This window comes from Vulpes lagopus, chromosome 1 (genome assembly GCF_018345385.1).
Source record: "Vulpes lagopus strain Blue_001 chromosome 1, ASM1834538v1, whole genome shotgun sequence".
NCBI classification, from domain to species: domain Eukaryota; kingdom Metazoa; phylum Chordata; class Mammalia; order Carnivora; family Canidae; genus Vulpes; species Vulpes lagopus.
In genome coordinates, this window is record NC_054824.1 from 175,559,239 (window position 1) to 175,580,127 (window position 20,889).

Below are 20,889 nucleotides of genomic sequence, written 5' to 3' on the forward strand. Positions count from 1 at the left end.
GGAGCAGATGCATAAAGGCCTGAGGGGTCTGAGTCTGGAGGCCGTCCTGTCCAACCAAGGGTGAGGCTGGACCATGGGCCAGATGCCCTCTGCATGACCTTGCCTCCAGGAGCTGGGTTGCTGGTGAGCTCCAGCGCTCACCCCTCTGGAACATTCAATACTTGGCGGTCTTATTTTCCAAATGGAGAACAGGGCTCTGTTTCCTGCCTTTAAGCCGCTTCTTCCCTGTTATGCAAGGGAGCTGGCTTGTGCCAGCAGCTTGGGAGGAAGATCCTGCAGCTGCAGACCCTGGAGCACAGAGAGGGAGGGAACTGGGCAACACTCTGGGGTGCAGGGAAACGTGACACAGGAACTGCTCCCTTTCCCCTGAGAGAGGCTGTGGATGGGCTGCACCTGTGGAAGGAACTTAGATTTAGGAGAGGAATTAACCAATTATGTCAGCATCAACAACACACCGATGTGGGGACTGGCGGGGAGGGGCACCTACCGGAGCTGCCCCTCTGAGAGGTTGAACTTGAACTTGTATGGGGACTGGTTAAGAACCCACCCCCTTCCCACTCTCCAATGCCTCTCCTTCAGCCCTCTCTTCTCCTGGGTAAAGGCGCAGAGCTCTTTCCTCCCTTCTTCATCCCAAGCTGGCACTAAGCCTCCCCATTATGTCTGCAGCCCCTCCGCTGGGAGGCCTGGCTTCAGCAGGTGCTATGGCTTGGTCCCCTGGGGTTTGCTCCACACTGAGTTTCCTGGGAGGCAGGGCTTTCGTGCAGAAGAAGGTGAGCCACTGTCAGTGAGGGTCTGTGCTGGGCCCCAAGGTCCTCCTGTTTGGGGGGTGGCAGGCTTGTAAGCAGGCAGTTAGAGCCAAGCAGGTGAGTGAGAAGCTATGGAGGACCCCAGAGGATTTGTGTCCAGAGTCTTGTAAGGATATAATACTTGAAAGCAAAGAAAAGATGATAGGTAAATGCGGGAGTTGGGGTCGATGGGCCATCTGCCTTTGGGTCCTGTGCACATCCCATGATGCCAGTCCCCAGGTAGGCCTGTTCTCCTTCCCTGAGATGCACACATCCTATGTGGAGCCCCTTCCAGCCACCCAGGTTTCTGGGAGCTCTATCCTGGAATCTCTAAGTGAGGGGCATTCTGCTTCAGAGAAGCCCCTTGCTGGGGTGTAGGGCAGTGAACTGGGCATAAATGCCCCAGGAGTGGGGAGCCTGAGGCCCTGAGGGAAAACTGCTTTGCTGTGAGGGGGCAGGAGCAGAGAAAGAGGGGAGTGGGGGAAACAGTGGTCCTGGAAGTTCCCACCCTGCAGACCAGGCTCTAAGGAATGGAATCCTACCCCTCTCACTGCCTGATGATGGGGGGAGTGCGTGGCACATATGGAAAAGAAGTCCTCTCTCAGGTGTTTCCAAGGACTCGTAACCATTTGTCTTCATTCACGCGTCATTTGTTTTCAGGCCACATGTCCCAGTACAGACCGCCTTGGCCATGTGAAGGACTTTCTGAATTCCAGGCCAAAGGATCCCATCTGCTAAGTTCCAGGCCCCTTACTCTTGGGCGGGTGGCTACCAAGCTCCCAGCTTCTGAGCGGGACCCAGGAATTCACCAGGAGAATCTCTAGTCTGGACACACAAAAGAGTAAGGCATAGGCCAAACCTGGTTCTCAGAAAGGCTCTGGCTGGGTTCTCCTTGAGGTGAGGGGGAAGGCGGAAGGCGGAAGGTAGTGTTTCTCAAAGTCTATCTGAGCCCATCCATATGGACTCCTGGAGTGGGCAGGGGGAGGGCAGTCATTAAAAATGCAATTCCCAGGCCATGTTCTAGAAATATGGAATCAAGAGCCCTGAGGGTGGGACCCAGAATCAGCATTTTGAATAGTCACCTTAGGAGATTCTTCAGCTTAATGTAAAAATTCTCTCTTGGGAGTGGTTGCTATTTATTTTATGTCAAAGAAATTCATCTCTACTATAAAATTCCCAGGATGAGTTTAACATAGGCTTTCTCAAGCTGAGCACATTTGACATGCTGGGCCAGATCATTGTTTGTCTGGGGAGGGAGGGCTATCCTGTGCCCTGAGTTTAACGTCTCTGGACACTAGAGGGAAAAAAATCCCCCCTCAAAAGGGATGAAATCCTTAGGAGGCGGAGGTCTGACCCTAGTCCTGTGTGTGGTACGTGCATTCCCACACTCAGGACGACCTCCAGGCCAGACTCTGGCCACACGGCCTGCGGCCTCCTCACTGCTCCAGCTGCAGATGGGCTGAAGCCAATCCAAATGGTCATGCTCTCCTGGAGGTGGCATAAAGCCAGACCTTTTAACACCCCCCTTACTGTTCCCTACCACATCTGCGCATCCTCCCCATTTCTGCCAGCTTGGGGACGGTCCCTCACAGGCGGGGGGCGGGCAAGGCAGGACAGGACGAGATGGGGTGGCCCAAGCACAAGACTGCCCCTCCCCACGGAGCAGATGAGGCCTCAAGGAGAGGGCGTGCTCTCTTGTGAAAATGAGACTCCTGGGTTGCTCAGCAGTTTAGCACCGCCTTCTGCCCAGGGTGTGAATTTGGAGACCTGGGATCGAGTCCCACATCAGGCTCCCTGCATGGAGCCTGCTTCTCTGTCTCTCTTTCCCTCTCTCTCTCTCTCCCTACCTCTCTGTGTCTCTCATGAACAAATAAATAAAATCTTTAAAGAAAACAAAATGCACAGTGTATTTTTGCACTCACTCTAAAGTAAACCTGGTCACGGTAAATTTGGCAAGTACAGAAAAAGAGAAATCTAAAGAAAAAGTAAATCCCATGTAACTCCACTGCCCAGATAGCCAGTGGTGACACCAGAGGGCTCCCTGCTTCGGCCATCCTTCCCCATCTGGCCAGTGTGTGGGGAGGATGCCACGGGGACAGAACCCTCAGCCAAGCGCAAGAACAGGCATTCGGTGTCCCGGGTTCAACGTCGGCTTTATTCAGGTCCGGGGAGCCCAGAGGCTGGCTCAGGTGGCCTGTTTTGCATATTTGGCACATGAGGTCTCCCTGCCCGCACCCCCACATATCAGGAACAGGCTTCTGCAGAAAGAACATCAAAACTCATCTTTTGTGTCAAAATGGGGCTGGTCTTCAGGCTGGAAGTCCAGGTTGGGGCTGCCGTCCTCGTTGAGAATCCTCCGGGCTGTGTAGCCCACGATGGGGTACTTGGCTTTGTACACTTTGTTGAAGACGTCGTCCAGGGATTTCAGCTCCTCGGCTGTCAGGCCCGTCTTGGGTGGGGGGTGGTTGTGGAAGCCCAAGCAACATGGGGCGGGGGGTGGGATGAGCCAGTCGTGCCTCGCACTGGACCCTCACCACCCCACCCACCTCCCCGCATGCCCCTAATGCCAGCCAAAAAGTATCTCAGCTAATCAACTGACTTTTCAAGAGTGTCTGTGGGTAGGGCGGTGGAGCCAGGGGCAGGCCTGGCCTCATCAGGGCTTGCCGTTTGACTGATGGAGGAATTCAAGACTCCAACCAACACCAGGCCCGGGGCAGGGTGGGGTATACTCTGCACAGTCTGCACCCACCTCCTTTTAACGGCTCTCTGCCCCCCTCCCAGTACAGTATGCATGGTCGCAGTATGCATGTGACCTTCCCCGCTCCTTGACTCCTAAATGTTTCTGTAATGCTGTGGTTTAGGAGTTTGACTCATCTGAGCACAGTCAGCGTGAGTGCCGGCCCCTCTGCTAGAATTACTGAGGCCCTGAAATGGCTTTTGCCAATGCTGTTTTCTCCTTCACAAGAAATATGAACAGAGGGGATACTCTGCTTCTCAACCCTGCTCATGCTCAGTGGCCTGGGGAGTGGGTTATCCAAGACCCAACCAGCAAACCTACAAGAGGCTGCGGGTGCCGGGTGCAGACTGCAAGTGGGATGGGGCTGCCAAGGCAGGCTGGAGCCAAACTGTGAAGATCACTGAGTGTGATCACCAGTTCACAAGAGTTTGGAGACTTGACTCTGTAGGTACTGGGGAGTCATGGAAGGGTCCTGAGTAGGACTGGAATGTCAATATGCTAATTAGGAAGCTTTGCTATTGCCTAGGGGTCAAAAAGGCCATGGCCAAAGGGGTGGGACATTTTAACAGAAGCTCATAATGTGGCTCACAGTGTCATGGGTGAGGTCTGCAGGATCCAGGGACATCTTGGCCACCCCTCTGGTGGAGTCCTTCCCAGTCAAGGCATTATAGGGGGCTCCTCGTCCATAAAACTCTGCAGCGGAGGAGAAGGAAGAAGACATGAGCCTGGATGTGCGTGCGAAATAGGCAGGAGTCTGTACAGGGCAGAGGGACGGGGGCTTTTCAGATCCAATCCAATGCTGAAAAAGCCTCCAAGCCCAAGGAGAGGGGAAGCAGTGAAGATGTGAAGCCCAATAAGCCACCCTTTGCCATCGTCTGGATTCCACTAACTCAGAATATGGAGTTAAGTCACCCATGCTGGACTGAGAGGTGATTTAAAAATACATATATATACAGAATGAAAATAATCTCTTAAAAATATTTAAAATGCAAACAAGAAGAGTGTTCAGTCTTCTTAAATGTTGGTGGAAGCCAAGTCTACTTCCGTTCAACACCTTTTGTTTGGTATCAGCTAAACAATGAACCACAACAAAACTACCTCCACAATATCATCTGTTGTCACCACTGGAGAAACCATGGAATGGCATGAATATGTTCCATCATGTTCTATGACCCCAGAGCCTTGCAAAGCAACACATTTCCTCTCACTCCTTCAACCGTGATAAATTATCAAGTTTGAATTTGATGCCATTAGGCAGTGGGGAGCCATGGAAGGTTCTTGAGCAGGGGCATGGCATTATTAGAAAAACTGTGGTAGTACAACACTGACAAAGACTGTTAACTCAGTCTGAGGGTAAAGGACCTAGCCAGCGTTCCCTCCCTTTCTGCATGCATCCAGTGCCCACTCTGGCTGCAGAGCTCCCCAGAAGTAAAGATTTGTAAAGCCGAGCCACTTACCCTTTCCGGAGGTGACATCAAACACCACTCCTTTCACAGCCATGTAGATGGGCTGGTCCTCCTGGGAAGCAGGGGAGAAGCTGTTAGGGGGAGCCCAAGAGCTTTGCTCCTCTAGCCCAAGTTAGTAGCATCTCTTCCCACCACAGGCTGTGCACACGGCAGTGGCTGAAGGTACAAAGCAGCCTGAGCGGGTCCTCAGCAAGCTGGTCACTCTTAGGAGCTTGCCCCTACCTGCCCAATGTCATGTCCACCCACAAACTTTGGAAAGGTAATAAAGTATCCTGACAAAGGGCATGGCAATACCATTCTGGGGGCGGGGGGGGGGGGGGGGGGGGACAACCCAGGGACTGAAGTAACTCTGCACAGATAAAAATTCAAAGGATGTAAAATGATTAATTCTCTAAATCAGCCTAAATTTCCTTTTATCCTTGTCAATGCACCTACATGCAGCAATCAATATAAACGATCAATTTTATTTTATTTTTTAGTAAGATTTATTTATGGGATGGCTGGGTGGCTCAGCGGTTGAGCATCTGCCTTCAGCTCAGGTCGTGATCCTGGGGTCTTGGGATCGAGTCCCGCCTCGGGCTCCCTGCATGGAGCCTGCTTCTCCCTCTGCCTGTGTCTCTGCCCCTCTCTGTGTGTCTCTCATGAATAAATAAACACAATCTTTAAAAAAATTTTATTTAGTTGACAGAAAGAGTGTGTGCATAAGCAGGGGGAGGAGCAGAGGGCGAGGGAGAAGCAGGGTCCCCGCTGAGCAGGAGCCCCACTCTGGGCTCCATCCCTGAGCTCGAGGCAGATGCTTAACTGGCCGAGGCTCCCAGGTGCCCCTAAATGATCAATTTTATATCTTGCCTCTTACAGGCAATATTGCTTCATACAAACATTCCCATGTATTGAAATAACCAAAATGGTTGTCACTGAAACAGCAGTCTCTTATATTAGCCATACTGTGTACCTGTTGGTTTAGCTATTCTTCTATTTTGGGTATTTGTGTTCTTTCCAATTCCTTAAAACTATAAATATATGGAAGGATTATGAATATCTTTCTATAAGCTACTTTATAATTTGGTGAGTTATTCCCTTGCAGCATGCGATATATGGAATTCCTGGACCAAAGTATATGAATGATGTAATCACTTTTGTTAAAAATTTAACCAGTTTTTTCTTCAAAAAACCATTTACAGTGCCAGAAACACACAAGCAATGCTGTTTCCCCAAAGGACTAAGTGAATCTTATACTGTATTTTTTTGCTATATCTGTAGGTATAAAATGTTATCTTTAGATTCCTACCCCCACCCCCCATCCCTGACCAAAGAGAATTACACAAAAACAGCAAGAATTTTCTAGATTCTATCCAGGTGGACTGGGGGCTGGGGCGACTGGCACAGTTCTTGGACAGACAAGCCCAGGTTTCCTTTGTCTTGGCCCCCCTGGAGGTCCAGGGCCACCAACCAGTTGGCTCATAGACTGGGGTAAAGGGGGGCATTGCAGCTGGGGGTTCAAGAATCTCTGGATCTCTAAGAGCACATGGCTTGGTCTTCTCTGGGAGGGGCCTTTAGGCTCTCACCCTCCGTGGAGCTTAAAGCCAAGTGTTTTCATGACCTCATTTAACCAAGAGGAGCTGGGGCTCAGAGAGGTAAGCAACGTGGCCAAGGAAACACATCTCACTGTCACATAACTTTGCAGGCCTCAGTTTCTCTAACCGTTATATACGGTTAACACCCACTGGCCTTGCAGGAACACTGAAGGGAACAGTGTACGTGCACACACGGTAGGCCCAGCACAGGAACTCAGTAAATGGCTGGTTATTATAGTCCCTATTAGCTCGGACATGTAGTCCCCAGAACTTCTGCTGACTTGGCGGACGCTTGCTCCACTTCAACTAAGAGGTTTTTTTTTTTTTAATTTTTAAATTATTATTATTTTTAACAATTTTATTTATTCATGAGACACAGAGAGAGAGGTAGAGACACAGGCAGAAGGAGAAGCAGGCTCCCTGCGGGGAGCCCGATGTGGAACTCGATCCCAAGACCCCAGGATCATGACCTGAGCCAATGGCAGATGCTCAACCACTGAGCCACCCAGGTGTTCCTTTTAATTGTTGTTGTTTTTTTTTAATGATTTTATTTTTAAGTAATCTCCACACTCAATTTGGGGCTCAAACGCACAACCCCGAGTTCAAGAGTTTCGTGCTCTACATACTGAGACAGCGAGGCGCCCCAGTAAGAGTTACTGTAAATGGCCTTTTAAAATCACCAGCCAGCAGCCTGCATTTTTCTTTACGGCCTTTCTTTCACTGTGATTATCTATATCTTGATTTCAGTTGCTTATCAAATGGGGTTATATATCATTTCAATTTAAAACATATATTATAATTTTACCCATGGCATTTTGTCATATTTCTCATTCTGTTGCTTTTCCTTTGATAGGTTATTCCTTTTTTGCGTGCACAGAGGCATATAAACGTGACATTCACATACGTATAAAATATAAACTCGTGCATCTTATCACTCACACCCTCAATTTCTCCAACAGTTACATTGCTTATCTCCCCATGAAACCATACTTTGAAGGTCTAAGTGCTAAGAGGAAGTCCCTGCAAAGGGGTAGACAGGAATGTTGTTACCGACATTCCACAGAGAGGAATGGCTTTATCAAAACCTCAAGTGTGCTGGGGGTGGGCGTGGGGGTAGTTCCTGGCCTGTGGAGTTGGGTGTCTGCGGGCAGCAGAGCAGCAGGCATGGTTTCCAGGCCCCGGGGGTGGCAACTGAGAAGGTAGAGGGTGAGTAGAAGCCTTGGGAGCATAAATGCAGACCCCGAAACAGAAATGTCCACAGACACAACAGAGGCACACATGCTCATCACCAGCTTCACACCCTGGCCCCCTACCTTCTCATCCACCTGGAAGGATGCTTCGGTTTTTGTCTGCACAGAGGGTCTGCCTTTTTCCAAGAGCCCAAAGGAGTAGTGGTGACTCCAAGCACAAGTGTTCAAGTCAAACAGGCCTGGGTATGAGCCACCACTCATAAGCTGCGATGCCTTGGGCAAATGACTTACCCTCTCTGTGCCTCAGTTTTCTCCTCTGTAACAAGGACGATAATGAAAGTATCCACCAGGCTATTGTCAGGATTAACCAAGGCAAGAGATATGAAGCACGTTGCAGTTTGGGGAAATAAATGTTAGTTCCCTGGATCCTTCTCCAGATTTTGAAAGTTATAAGATCAAAGAGGAATCAGATAACCAAGTGGAAGAAGACTGGAGATCTTCCCAAAGGAAAGATAGAGAGGAAAAAAAAAATGCAATTCCCAAGGGACAAATAAGGCTTCTAGAGGAATTTTAAAACTGAAAGAGCCTTGAAGATAATCTATCCAACACCTTCATGTTACAGCTGCAGCTCTCCAGGCCAGGAAATTAGGAGACCTGCCCAGAGTCACAGAGGGAATTAGAACAGTCTCTGGAACCTGGAGCCTTGGAACCCAAGCTCATTCCACTCTCTGGCCTGCTCCACCAGAGGGCACACAGCACGAGGACAACACACTTGCCTGGGACCAGGAGGGTGAGGGTGGCCTGGAAAACTCATCCACGAGATTCAGGACCACCAGGTGAGACACGGGGTGGGTCAGAGGCACCCAGGGGGAATCAGGGAACCACCTGCATGAATGAGACCTGGCCTTTCTCTCCTCTGGGTCTTGGGCTCGCCTCACCACCTGGCCTTCCTCCCTGCTTAGAGTCAAGCAGGGCCAGTAGCGTGCCATGGGAACTACATGGAAGGGCATATGAAAGCAGCAGGGCAGAGGAAAGAGGGACTCTCCCACAGCTGGGAGGGAGAGGTCAGGAGCCTGGGTGCAGGCAGGAAGGTGGGCCCCTGAGCCTCAGACCCTGCACCAGGGCCTGGGGACAGAGCCAAAGGGCCTCGCTGGTAAAGAGCGAAACCGCTGCGGATATTTTCTTCTGCAGAAATAATGGGGCCCTCTGAGGATCTGAGGCCGGGTTAGTTTCTGACTACAGTTGGCATCGGTAACCTATTAGTGGATCACGGGATTAATTTAGTGATTTATTAACCAAGTTTTGTGTAATGAAGCAGAAAAAGAAAAGTTTAAAATAGAACAGAAAATAGAAAATGTCGAAGTGCATCACACATAGAAAGAATAGGCATTGTCTTCTGGAACTTTTGTTGTGTATGTGTGTCTGTGTGTGTACGAGGGGGAGGATGGAGAATGTATTACACAACACAGGCCAAACGTCTACAAGCCATCACTTGATTGTACTATTAGAGATGGTGGTTTCACCTCTTTATTCACCAGCCTCCATCCCACAGCCTTCACTGCCTGTATTATCTTTGTTTGTCTAGAACGATCCTTTTGGAGGAAGTACAGTCTTGCTCTTCACTATCACTAAGTTTTAGAAAAGCAGAAAACAAATGTCACCCTGTCCGCCTCCCCACCTTAGCACAGATTTCCAAGGAGAGCCGGTGCTGAGCACAGACAAAGTCTATCTATGAGGAATAACCGTGAAGCCAAGGGGGCCTTGGCAACTCAGGGCCCAGCATCACACTGAAGACACTCCAGAGGCTAAACTACATTTCTGGTCACGCTTGCACTCTGATATGATACCTTCTTCTAGAACCACTATCCCCCTGGAGCAGGTCATTGCCTGAAGCCATGGCGGGGGGGGGGCTCTTGGTAGTTCATTTCCCTTGTACAAGCCAGAGGGAGCAGCGCCTGGTTCACCTCTATAACTCACTTGCTGTGTAACCTTGGGCAAGTTACTTAACCTCCCCTTGCCTCCTTCTCCCCTGAAAAATGAGATAATAGCACCTACCCCATGGACCTGTGGTCATCATTAAATGAATTGGTGCTTTAAAGTGGTTAGGAGGGGATCTATGGGTGGCTCAGCGGTTTAGCGCCTGCCTTTGGCCCAAGGCGCAATCCTGGAGTCCCGGGATCGAGTCCCACATCGGGGTCCCGGCATGGAGCCTGCTTCACCCTCCTCCTGTGTCTCTGCCTCTATCTCTCTATGTCTATCATAAATAAATAAATAAATCTTTAAAAAAAAATAAGGTGGTTAGGATAGTGCATGACAGAGTTAGTGCTATATGAGTTAAATACATACATCTGTGCCAGGCCCAGAAGTCAGGTGGGTGTGGGGGCAAGCGGGGTGACCCTCTCTGCCCTTGATAGCTTCCAATGCAATTAAGGCAGAAAAATACATTTTTCTGATGGTAAAAATCATGTTGCACTAGGAATGTGGAGGATGACATCCCCTCTGAACCAAAGAGAATCCTCAAAGTCACCTCATCTTCCCTATGGAGGTCCAGGCAGGACCCCAAATCAATTATATTAATATTGCCACAGTAAAGAATGAACATGAATATTCACTCTAAGTATAATATGTAAAGATGATAAGTAGACTCGAGTCAGTTCTGGCAAGGTTCTATCACCAAAGGAGTTAAGATCAGATAGGGTTTTGCTATTAAATGACTTATTAAAAACAAAAACAACTCTTCTGGGGCACCTGGCTACCTCAGTTGGGAGAGCCTGTGACTCTCGATCTTGGGGTTGTAAGTTCAAGCCCCACGTTGGGTGCAGAGATTACTTAAAAATAAAATCTTCAAAGAAAAAGACAAATCCATCTCGTTTCAGAGCTTATTTGATTTTTGAACTGCATAAAATGATTATGGACCTATTATACTGCCTCTTCCTTATAACTTTAATAATAAGCTAATAAAAACAGCAGCTAAGATTACTGCAGGCCTATCCTACAGTTTGCATATCACCATCTCGTTTTTTCTTTTTTAAAATATTTTACTTATTTATTCGCAAGAGACACAGAGAGAGAGGCAAAGACACAGGCAGAAGGAGAAGCCGGCTCCATTCAGGAAGGCTGATGTGGAACTCGATCCGGGCACTCCGGGATCACGCCCTGAGCCAAAGGCAGGCACTAAATCGCTGAGGCACCCAGGAGTCCCTCACTATCTCATTTAATCCTCAATCAACCCCTATATAGAGTAGGAACTCTTATGATAGCCATTATGATGGTCAATTTGATGTGCCAACTCTGAGCAACTACAGTATCTGGGTGTTGCTATGAAGATACTCTGTAGTCTACAATCAGTTGACTTTACACAACGGAGATTATCTTGAATAATCTTGGGTGGCCCAACTGCATCAGTTGAAAGGCCTTAAGAACAGAATTGAGGTTTCCCTGTAGAAGATGAAGAAATCCCATCAGTGGGCTGGGGCATCAGCTACTGCCCAGGGGTTTCTGGCCTGCTCAAAGGATTTCAGACTTGTCTGGCCAGCACCCATGATTAGATAAGCCAATTCCTTGCAATAAAGCAAATATAGGTTCTATTTCTGGTGGACTTCTGACTAATAAAAGCATCTTATAGATGTGGGGAAAAATGAGATGCCAAGAGCTTCAGTAATTTGCCCAAAGTCACATGGTCGAACAGGGACTCATAGCCCGGCATGATCCAAATGTGTAAGGCTCTAACAAGGATACCGTATCATGTATTATATAGACAGTCACACTTCTGAGAGTGAAGGGGGGTGCTATTAGTAATTCTTCCCAGGCAACAGGCATAAACCAGAACCATCTAGGGTGGATCAGAGCACAGCACGCTCTACTCAGCTGCACTCAATTCTCCTACCTGACTCTTCCTCTCTCTGCCTATAGACACCCAAAACAATTCTCTCCTTAACTTGTTTCCATCTCAAGTTTCCCTTTCCCCTTCCCTTAGTTAAGTATCAATCAATAATGTCAGCATAAAAAAGCCAAAAATCTTTTCTCCATCCTCACCCTGCAGTCCCTGGAGCTGTTGCGGCAAGTATCCTCGACCCTGAACTCTCTCTTCTCTTGGGTTCTGTGTGTGTGTTTGGGGGTGGGGGGGGTCCTCCAAGTTTGCCCCCATGTTTGAAGATTTACTAGAAGGACTCACAGAAATCAGCATCCGGTTGTACTTCCAGCTCAGATTTATTACACCCCTAGAGAAGGATACACAGCCAGATCATAAAAGGACACGAGCAGAGTCTAAAGGAATCCATGGGCGGATTTCCTTATGCTCGGTCTTTCCCAGGAGGGGTCACACACAGCACACTCTTCCACCAGCAACACAACACAGCAACACGTGTGCGATGTTTCCACCCAGGGAAACCCATTAGAGACTCAGAGCCCAAGGTTTTTACTGGCAGCTGGCCACGTAGGCCCTCTCTGCTTAGCAGTGTTCAACATAAATACACTGTATAAAGAGCCCAGATTGAGCCAGCCTCCTCCATTAGGGAAGTGTGGAACACCCTGGAATTCCAGACATCAGCCAACAGCCGCTCTTGCCAGCAGGCCCTTCTAAGGAGAGTAGGCCTGTTAACTCCTTTCCTTGGATCCTGTATTATCTGCTTCCCTGCTGCCCTGAGAGATGTGTCCCTTAACGTCTAGTCACATCCCTGTCTCCCTCCCTCCATGTTCTCTTCCACTCAGGCTTCTAAACAACATCTCTTTACAAAGATACTCAAACCAGCCATCCCTGCCTAAGAGCCAAGTTTCTGACCGCACCCCCCCCTTGGGAACCCCTCCCCCCTTGCGAACCCAGTCTCTCCAAGGGCTAGCCAACTTACGGTTAGGGAGCCCAGGCTGGAGGGTTTTAACAAGACAACACTGGGCCTCTTCGTCGTTCTACCACTAATTGGTGGCATGCCTCAGTTTCCTCATGTGTGATTTCCCCACCAAACTGCTCCCCTCTCTTCCCACATCAGCCCGCTATGGGCCTGCCCCCCCGTGCAGCATCTCATTCCCGCTCTTCTTGGGCATCACACGGACGCCAGCAGCCCAAACGGACGCGGGGTGAGGAGTTTCCTGGACACCCCCAGACTACTGACCGATGTGGGGGTGCTGGGGGGAGGGGCATGGCTGTCTCTGCCTCCAACCTCCTCTCCCCCACCCCCACCTCCATCCCCACCCCCAGCTCCAGCTCAGCCAAGAGCACAGGCACTAGAAGTGGGTTTGAGGAGTCCCGGCAGGAAGCCGGATCGCCCCTGGGCCTGCCCCACTTCCCACTTCCCTCTCTCCCGCCCTCACCCCATTTAAAACCCCTGAGGGTCCGAGGTTCCCGGGCGGACCCCCGCCCAACGCCAGGGGGGGAGGGGGAGGGGGAGGGGCAGTTCGCCGGAGGGAGGGGGCCGCGCGGGCGGGGTGTGCGGGCTCGCTGCCGGGGCCAGGGCTCCCGGAGGCCCTGGGCGGCCTTCGGCCGGGAGAGAGGAGGCCCGCAGGACCGGCGCCCAGCTCCGGGCCCGCGCCTCCCGCGAGGCCTCCCGCCGCCTCACCTCCTCCCCGCCGTAGCGGGCCAGCTCCTCCTCCGTGAAGAGCCGCACCGGGGGCCCCTGCTCGGCGGGGCGCGGCGCCTGCCCGGCTCGAACTGCGGGCAGCCCCGGGGCCAGCGCCAGGAGCAGGGCCAGCGCCGCCAGCCGCCGCCACCGCCACCGCCGCGGGGGCGCGGGGCCCGCCATGGTGCGCGCGGAGCCGGGCCGGGTGGCCGGGGGGGCGGGGCCGCCGGGGGCGGGGCTGCCGGGGGCGGGGCCCGTGTGGCCTGGGGGCGGGGCTACCTGGAGCGGGGCCCTCGGCGTGGGCGGGCCGGGGGCGTGGTCTTATGGGGGCGTGGTCTTATGGGGGCGGGGCCCGCGGGCGCAGGGAGGCGGGGCCGGTGCCCACCCGCCCCGCCGCCCCGCCGCCCCGGAACCTCGGGACCTCGGGACCTCGGGACCGCGCCGCTGGAGGCGGGGAGCCTGGTTTCTCCTGCCCGGGGTTTCTGACTCCCCAGTCACGGGCTGGAAGCTGTGCCAGAGAGCGACCTATATGTTACAGTAGCTCCTGAGCAGGTGACACGCGGGCGACACAGCCCCACCTGGGAAGATCTATGTATAAACCCAGTGATGGAACAGAGGACTAGCTGAGGACAAAACACATGGACAAGTCCTTGAAACAGGGAGAGGGACATTCCTCTACAGACTCAACTGCCTTGATGTTCATACTTTGCTAAGGGCAGAAGGCAATCTTAGCCCGACCCCAGGATCCTGTAAGTCTACTTTAACATGTAAAAATTCCTTTAGAAATGTCCTTTATCTCTAAATCCCCAGGATACGTGCTGGCAATCATCCCCCCAGCAAATGGCCCACCAATACACATCTGAAGAGTCTCATGATTCAGGTTTTATTAGACGGTAATAAGTGACCTTTTCCCAACAATAGCTACGCCCCTCAAGGTCCTGGAAACCTTGCTTCCAAAACTCCTTAGAGAGTAAGCTATCCCCAGACCCCTCCCAACTCCCAGGTCTACAATCAGCCAGGCTCACAGGCCCGGGGCAGCAGCTCTTCCTGCCCACGGGTCCTAAACTGTGCTTTAATAAAACCACCATTTTGCACCAAAGACATCTCAAAATTTCTTTCCTGGTCATCGGCTCCGTACTTCACTAATTATATTCCAAAACTTCATCACCCAAGACCCCAGCTTAATTCATTCCCTCTTACTTCTGGGGCGCACCTGGTTGGCTCAGTCGTGGAACATGAGACTCTTGAGGGGGGGTGGGGTGTATGTAAGTTCCATCCCACACTGAGTGTAGAGTTTACTTAAAAGTCTTTTTAAAAATTCCCTTTTACTTCTGGCTGATTTCTTTTCTTTCCCAGTTGTGTCACCAATGGGATTTTTGCAAAGGGTAGGGCATGGCGCAGAACTGCACTGAAGCGATAATAGCTAATATTTGTGCAAAGATTCCTTCATTCATTTATTCAGCAAATACTTTTTTTTAAAGATTTTATTTATTTATTTATGAGAGACACACACACACAGAGGGAGAGAGGCAGAGACACAGGCAGCGGGAGAAGCAGGCTCCATGCTGGGTGATAGTGGCTTGCACCAGAGTGCTGGCAAGGGAAGTAGTGAGCAAGCAGATGTGTTTTGAAGCTGTGGCTGGCAGGATTTGCTGACAAATGAGAGGAGACATGGGGTCAGAGAGACAGAGCAGAGTCAAGGATGACCCAGAGGGTTTTGGCCTTGGCAACCACAAGGGTGGAGTTACTGAGATAAGGAGAGATGGTGAGAAGAGGAGGTTTGGGGGGAGAAGCTCAAGATCAGCCTTGTTCAGTATGAGAACACGTAGATATTGAAACAGAAGTTTCATATTGACAGTTGGCTATATGAGTCTGGATTTGAAGGAAGAGTTCCAGGCTAGAGATATAAATCATGGGATCATTAGCATGTAGGTTGTATTTAAAGCCACAGAATGGATGAGCTCATCAAAGACATGCAGGTGGATAGGAAGGTGGAAAGGACCAAGGACTGAGTTCTTGGGCCCTGGCCAACATTTTGTGGGTGGGAGAACTGGCAAAGAAGGACTTACCATGTGCCAAGCATTGGCTCAGCATTTTGACAAGTATTAACTCATTTAATCTTTGATTTAACTCCATGAAGCACTAGTATTATCACTCATTTTTATAGATAATGAAATTAAAATGCAGAGATCTTAAATACAGTGCAAAGATCGCAGATAGGTGAAAGAGCCAAGAATTAAGCCCAGGCCCCCTTCCAGCATCTTCCCTTAATCATCAGGCTACACCTTCCCTCAATGACTACCAAATTTTCATACATTTACTTATTTACAGAATGAGATTCTAGTACAGAGCAACCTGAACAGAATCTATCACAAACCCTCTGAATCTTAATTTCCGTATTAGTAACATACCAACCTGCCTCCTTGATGGAATTGTGCTGAAACCAAAAATGATAATGGATGTGAAAGTCCGTGTAAGCTGCAGCGTGCAGAATCTATGTTACACTGTGTCACAGGATCTTCAGGTAAGAAGAGGCCCTTCTAAGCCCTTGAATAGAATATCATCCCCTTCCTGATGCATCATGCTCCTTAATAATGTCCCTGCCATAGAGTGTGCTGCTTCTTTGCTTGAGCCCTTTCTCTCTACAGTTCTATCTGTTAGTAATTTCTTTGAGCCAGAAGATACTCCGTATAATTTCTACTGATCAGATCTAGCTTCCCCTCTCTGGGATACTGAGTATAAGTCTAGGATTTAATAGCATGCTCATATATGCCCTTGGATTTTTCTAGGCATTCCTCTGATTGCCCTTTCCTACTTGAACCCAGATTCATCTTCCCAAATGAATCAGTCACCTGCAAAGAGAATACAGAATGTTCTAAGAGAAACAGAATGATTTGTTTTTTTTTAAATATTTTATTTATATATTTATTGAGAGAGAGAGAGAGAGCATGAGCTGGGAAGAGAGGGAAGAATCAGGCTCCCTGTGAGCAGGGAGCCGATGTGGGGCTTGATCCCAGGACCCTAGGATCACGACCTGAATTGGAGTCAGACGCTTAACTGACTGAGCCACCCAGGTGTCCCAAACAGAATGATTTTTAATCAGACAGTTGGTTGCACAGGGGCTGAAAGAGGCTGAGAAGAATCCCTGAGGTAACCAGAAGATTAGAAACAGCAGGAAAGTTAACATCATCCTACCCTTAGAAGGGAGAGGGTGGTAATATTAGAGTCTGGGGACCTGGGTCACCAGCTAGAACCACAAAAAGCCTTTGCATCAGGGGCTGGAGCCATGGAAGGGAAACTTCTAGAAACAGGGAGCCAGGAAAAGAAGAACCCTGGCTTCTCTCTTGTCCTGACCCCCTCCAATCTCCGAGCAATGCTTCCTCTTAACTAAATTCAGTGGAAACCCAGCCAAGGGCCAGTCTCTGCCCTCTGTGAAAAATGCGTTTTCATCGGTAAGCAGCAGTTGAATAGTTAAACCCACTTTGGTTGGGAGACGCATCATTGTGATCTCTGCTTCTGCTGTAACAGGGCATTCTCCCTGTGTGTCCATCTTCCTATCATCTTCCATCTTTGTGTAAAGACCTGAGTCATAGCAGATGAAGGGATCACCTTACTTTGTATGATCTCATTGTATCTAGCATGTCTACAACAATCTATTTCCAAATGAGGTCACATTCTGAGATACCAAGGGTTAGGACTTCAACATATCTTTTTGAAGAACACAATTCAACCCATAACAAGAATCTTTGGGATACAGATGGTAATTCAAACCATGAGACTAGAGAGGAGCCCATTTCACTCTCCCCTAGGCAGTGAGTGGAAGGGAGATCAGAGCCCTAGCTTGGGAATGCCATCTTGGAGAATTCAGTGAATGGGGAGAGACAGCAAAGGAGCCTGGAGAGAGAGCAGTGAGTGAGACAGGAGGCAAAATGGGAGCATCTGGGGTCCTGGAAGCCAGAGGAGGAAAGGAGACAGGGAGCTGAGGAGCGGCTGAGGCCAATGCCGCTGGCAGACCAAGAAAGAGGTTAAAAAAACAAATGAACAAAGAAAAAGCAGAATCAGACCTATAAATACAGAGAACAAACTGATGATTGCTAGAGGGGATGGACAAAATGGGGGAAGGGGAGTGAGAGATGTGGTTATGGAACTTATGAGCCACTGGAATAAAAGGCACAGTATAGGGAATATAATCAATGATATTATAATAGCATTGTATGGTGACAGATGGTAGCTCCACTTGTGAGCGCAGCACAACCTATAAACTTGTTGAATCACTCTGTTGTGCAGCTCAAAATAATGTAACATTGTGTTACAACTATACTAAAAAAAAAAATTAGAAAAGAGGAGGATAGGGAGATGGACATCTGATTTGACAACTCTGAGGTCATTTGTGACCTTGACAAGCATATCTCTGTGGAGTGGAGAGGATGAAAGCCTGATTGATGCGTATGTGCTCATAAAAGAAAGGGAGGAAAGGATTTAGGAAAAGCTAATACAGAAATTCTATTTATGTGTTCATGGTTTCTCCATTCTGGCATGGAAGAGCCAGAAGGACAAAGACCTGAGAGTATTCCATTTGTTTCTCTATCCCAGTGCCCAGTGCTGTATTTGTAAAACCATGTTAAATGTTGTTGCACCAGTATCTCCTTCAAAGGTGGGACTCTGTACTTTTCCAGTTTGGCCACAGCAACAAAGAGTAGAAAGGAATGATAGGGCTGAAGTAGATTTTTCCGGTTCCTTCCAGCTCTAAAAATCTATGATTATGTGACCCATTCTATCAACCAAACTGTATTAATATGGCTAGGAATTTGATGAGTTGTTTGTTGTCATTTGTATTTACAAACAACAGTTAGATGGCTGGAGTAAGTGTTCCATTCATAAATTGAACACTGTTGAGCACCTTCAATATGTTAGGGGCTATAAATATATACACAGTCCCATTAAAGATGCAAGACCTAGGAACCCAGGATGGGGAGGGTGGTCAGAAGAGGGGAGGGAGGCCTCCCACTATTAATGATCTGGAGGTCCAGGGGGCTTTGATGTGGTTGGTGCTACTGTGGTTGCCGCTGAGGAGGGAAGAGGCCCCAAGTGGCCTGCATGCAGGGCGTTGCAGAGCTGCAGCTGCCAGGACACAGAGTAGCATTCACCAAAGCATAAGCGACCTCTATTTGCCTCACCACTAATCAGCCCGGTGTGGCCACACAGAATAGCCCTTCAGGCAGTGGGAGGACTGGAAGATGCCATCCTCAGATCTACTGGGCTACAAGGCAAACACCATATTCTCCACCATGTTCAGGACAGAAGGCTTCTGCTGCAGGGAACAGCGCTTTGGGGTTTTGTTGCATGATCTGTTTAGGCTCATTAAGGCCCTGTGAGCAGGGCACCGTTTAGGCAAAGAGAGGAGGGTACTACAAGACCTGCGGTAGGGATCCCTGGGTGGTGCAGCGGTTTGGCGCCTGCCTTTGGCCCGGGGCGTGATCCTGGAGACCCGGAATCGAAACCCACAGGAATCGAATCCCACATCAGGCTGCCGGTGCGCGGAGCCTGCTTCTCCCTCTGCCTGTGTCTCTGCCTCTCTCTCTCTCTCTGTGACTATCATAAATAAATAAAAATTAAAAAAAAAACAAAAAAACAAAAAAAAAAAAAACAAAAACAAAAACAACCACCACCAAAACTTCATTGCTGCCCTTCCCAAATCCTTTCTGAAACGAGGTTCCTCAGTTTCCCCATCTGTAAAACAGGGAGAAAGATGTCCGGCTCACACAGTTCCTTGCAGGATCGAGGGAATAATATGAGTGAAAGTGCTTTGTAAGATAAAAAGTGCCCTGCACACATTTATTAGTGGTTATAAACCACCAGGCTGCCTCTTGCAGTTATAGATTAGGCTCTCCCACATATCTGACTTGACCTCTTTATTGCACTTCCACTCATTTCCTCCGTCCCTCCTCCTCCAACAAACAGAGGAAGTGAGAGATGGAGAGAGAGCACGTGCCTTCTAGAATACCCTCGGCTTAAACGCGGTTCAGGCTGTGCCGCTCCCGGTGGCCGAGAGGCGCCTCTCGCCCAGAACTACATTTCCCGGCGTCCTTCGCGGCTCCAGCGGGAGCGAGGCGCAGGCGCGGAGGGCCGCCCCGCCTGGTCTCCGGGCCGCACCTCCGAACCGGTTTCGCCTCGCGGAGCCGGCAGCTCGGGAGGCTGCGGTCGCGGTGCTCGCCCCGCGGCTTCTCCCGGGCCGCAGCGGTGTCGGGGGTGCCTCGGCTCGGGTCAGTGCCATGATCCGGCAGGAGCTTTCCACATCCTACCAGGAGGTACGAGGCAATGGGGCGGCGAAGCAAAGTTTGTCGTGGGGCTCGGGAGCCGGGTCCCGGGGGCGGGGCGGGGGGGTCGCGGCGGGTCGAGCGCGCTCTCCGAGGAGTGCGGGGGGGGGGGTCCCCGCGTGCGGAGGAGCGGCGGAGCGGGAAGGAGGCGGGACGCCGAGCCTCCCCCGGATGCCGCGGGCGCGGGATGGAGCCGGGCCGCGGAGCCGCGACCCGTAACCGGCAGGTGAATGATTAAAGCGGCGTCGGGCCCGGGCTGCCCGGGCTGCGGCGCGCCGGCCTTGACCTCGGCTGTGCTTTGCAACAAGTGGAGGCACCGGCGCCCCGCTCCCGGCTGCAGCGGACGTGCCGGGGTATCAGCCCCTCTGCTAGCCCAGGGCCTCGCGGCCCCTTGCAGGTGTACGTGCCGGGAATAAGCAGGGCTTGTTCGGGGGCCGCGCGACTTTGGAGAGGTGCCTTCGCCCCCGCCACCCAGGGGCTCCGCGCTGTGCTCGGGTTTTCTCACCAGCCCTCAACCGCCTCCTCCCACTACTTTTACTATCACTTTTCCAGCTCTTTGTCTCTTTCTTGTTGGTCCTGAGCTACGGGTTCCAGCTTTCCCGCAGACCTCCTGGCTCCCTGGAACTAGTGACCTGCTCTCCACCTCTTGTCTGGCCTTACACCCTGGTCATCTCTGGTGATCATCTTCCCCCGTGGCCCGCGCGGTGGTCCCCTCACTTGCAAGTTGGGTCAGTTCCACATCTTCGGCCCTCAGGTTTGTGTCCTTATGTCTGCTCCGGCCACCTGAGACACGCTGTGTGTTACCACCTCTCCCTTTGGTGTCTTCCATGCTGTGCAGGTTTGTTTTGAGGCCCTGCCATGATCCCACCACATCCCTTTTAATAGACCCCTGATGCTGGCCTTGCTTTGATCTACCCGCAACAGTCCAGACTTCTTTTTTCTTTTCTTTTCTTTTATTTATTTATTAATGAGAGACAGAGAGAGAGAGAGTGAAAGAGAGGCAGAGACACAGGCAGAGGGAGAAGCAGGCTCCATGCAGGGAGCCCGACGTGGGACTCAATCCCGGGTCTCCAGGATCATGCCCTGGGCCGAAGGCAGGTGCTAAACCACTGAGCCACCCAGGCTGCCCCAACAACCCAGACTTCTTAGCAGCTTTCAAAGCTGCACAGCTCAGAGCTGTATGTTGGATTATCTTCTCACACACCTATATTCAAACCATGCTGGAAACTCACTGTTTACCAACGTGCACCTGCTTTCCTGTCCCTTTT

General features: G+C 50.5%; 2 protein-coding genes across 4 annotated transcripts in view; one reads left to right on the forward strand and one right to left on the reverse strand.

Moving 5' to 3' along the window:
* Positions 1 to 2,921: 2,921 nt before the first annotated feature.
* NENF (neudesin neurotrophic factor) lies at positions 2,922 to 13,521 on the reverse strand. Its single transcript, XM_041722571.1, has 4 exons — positions 13,305 to 13,521; positions 4,980 to 5,040; positions 4,112 to 4,215; positions 2,922 to 3,234 (listed from the first exon to the last, which is right to left on the reverse strand). The coding sequence occupies exons 1-4, from the start codon at positions 13,485 to 13,487 to the stop codon at positions 3,058 to 3,060; spliced, it is 525 nt and encodes a 174-aa protein (XP_041578505.1). The 5' UTR covers positions 13,488 to 13,521; the 3' UTR covers positions 2,922 to 3,057.
* Positions 13,522 to 19,436: 5,915 nt separating this feature from the next.
* The window catches only part of PACC1 (proton activated chloride channel 1), a 38,065-nt gene continuing 36,612 nt past the window's right edge, over positions 19,437 to 20,889 (forward strand). Inside the window, exons 1-2 of one of the 3 annotated variants that reach the window (XM_041757456.1) lie at positions 19,462 to 19,612; positions 20,174 to 20,375. Coding sequence is in view for 2 of the 3 variants with exons in the window: in XM_041757465.1 (XP_041613399.1) it covers positions 19,577 to 19,612 (36 nt within the window). In the remaining variant the exon portion in view is untranslated. Of the gene's footprint in view, positions 19,613 to 20,173; positions 20,376 to 20,889 lie in introns of all 3 variants that reach the window. The other 2 variants (XM_041757465.1, XM_041757448.1) reach the window with 2 other exon arrangements.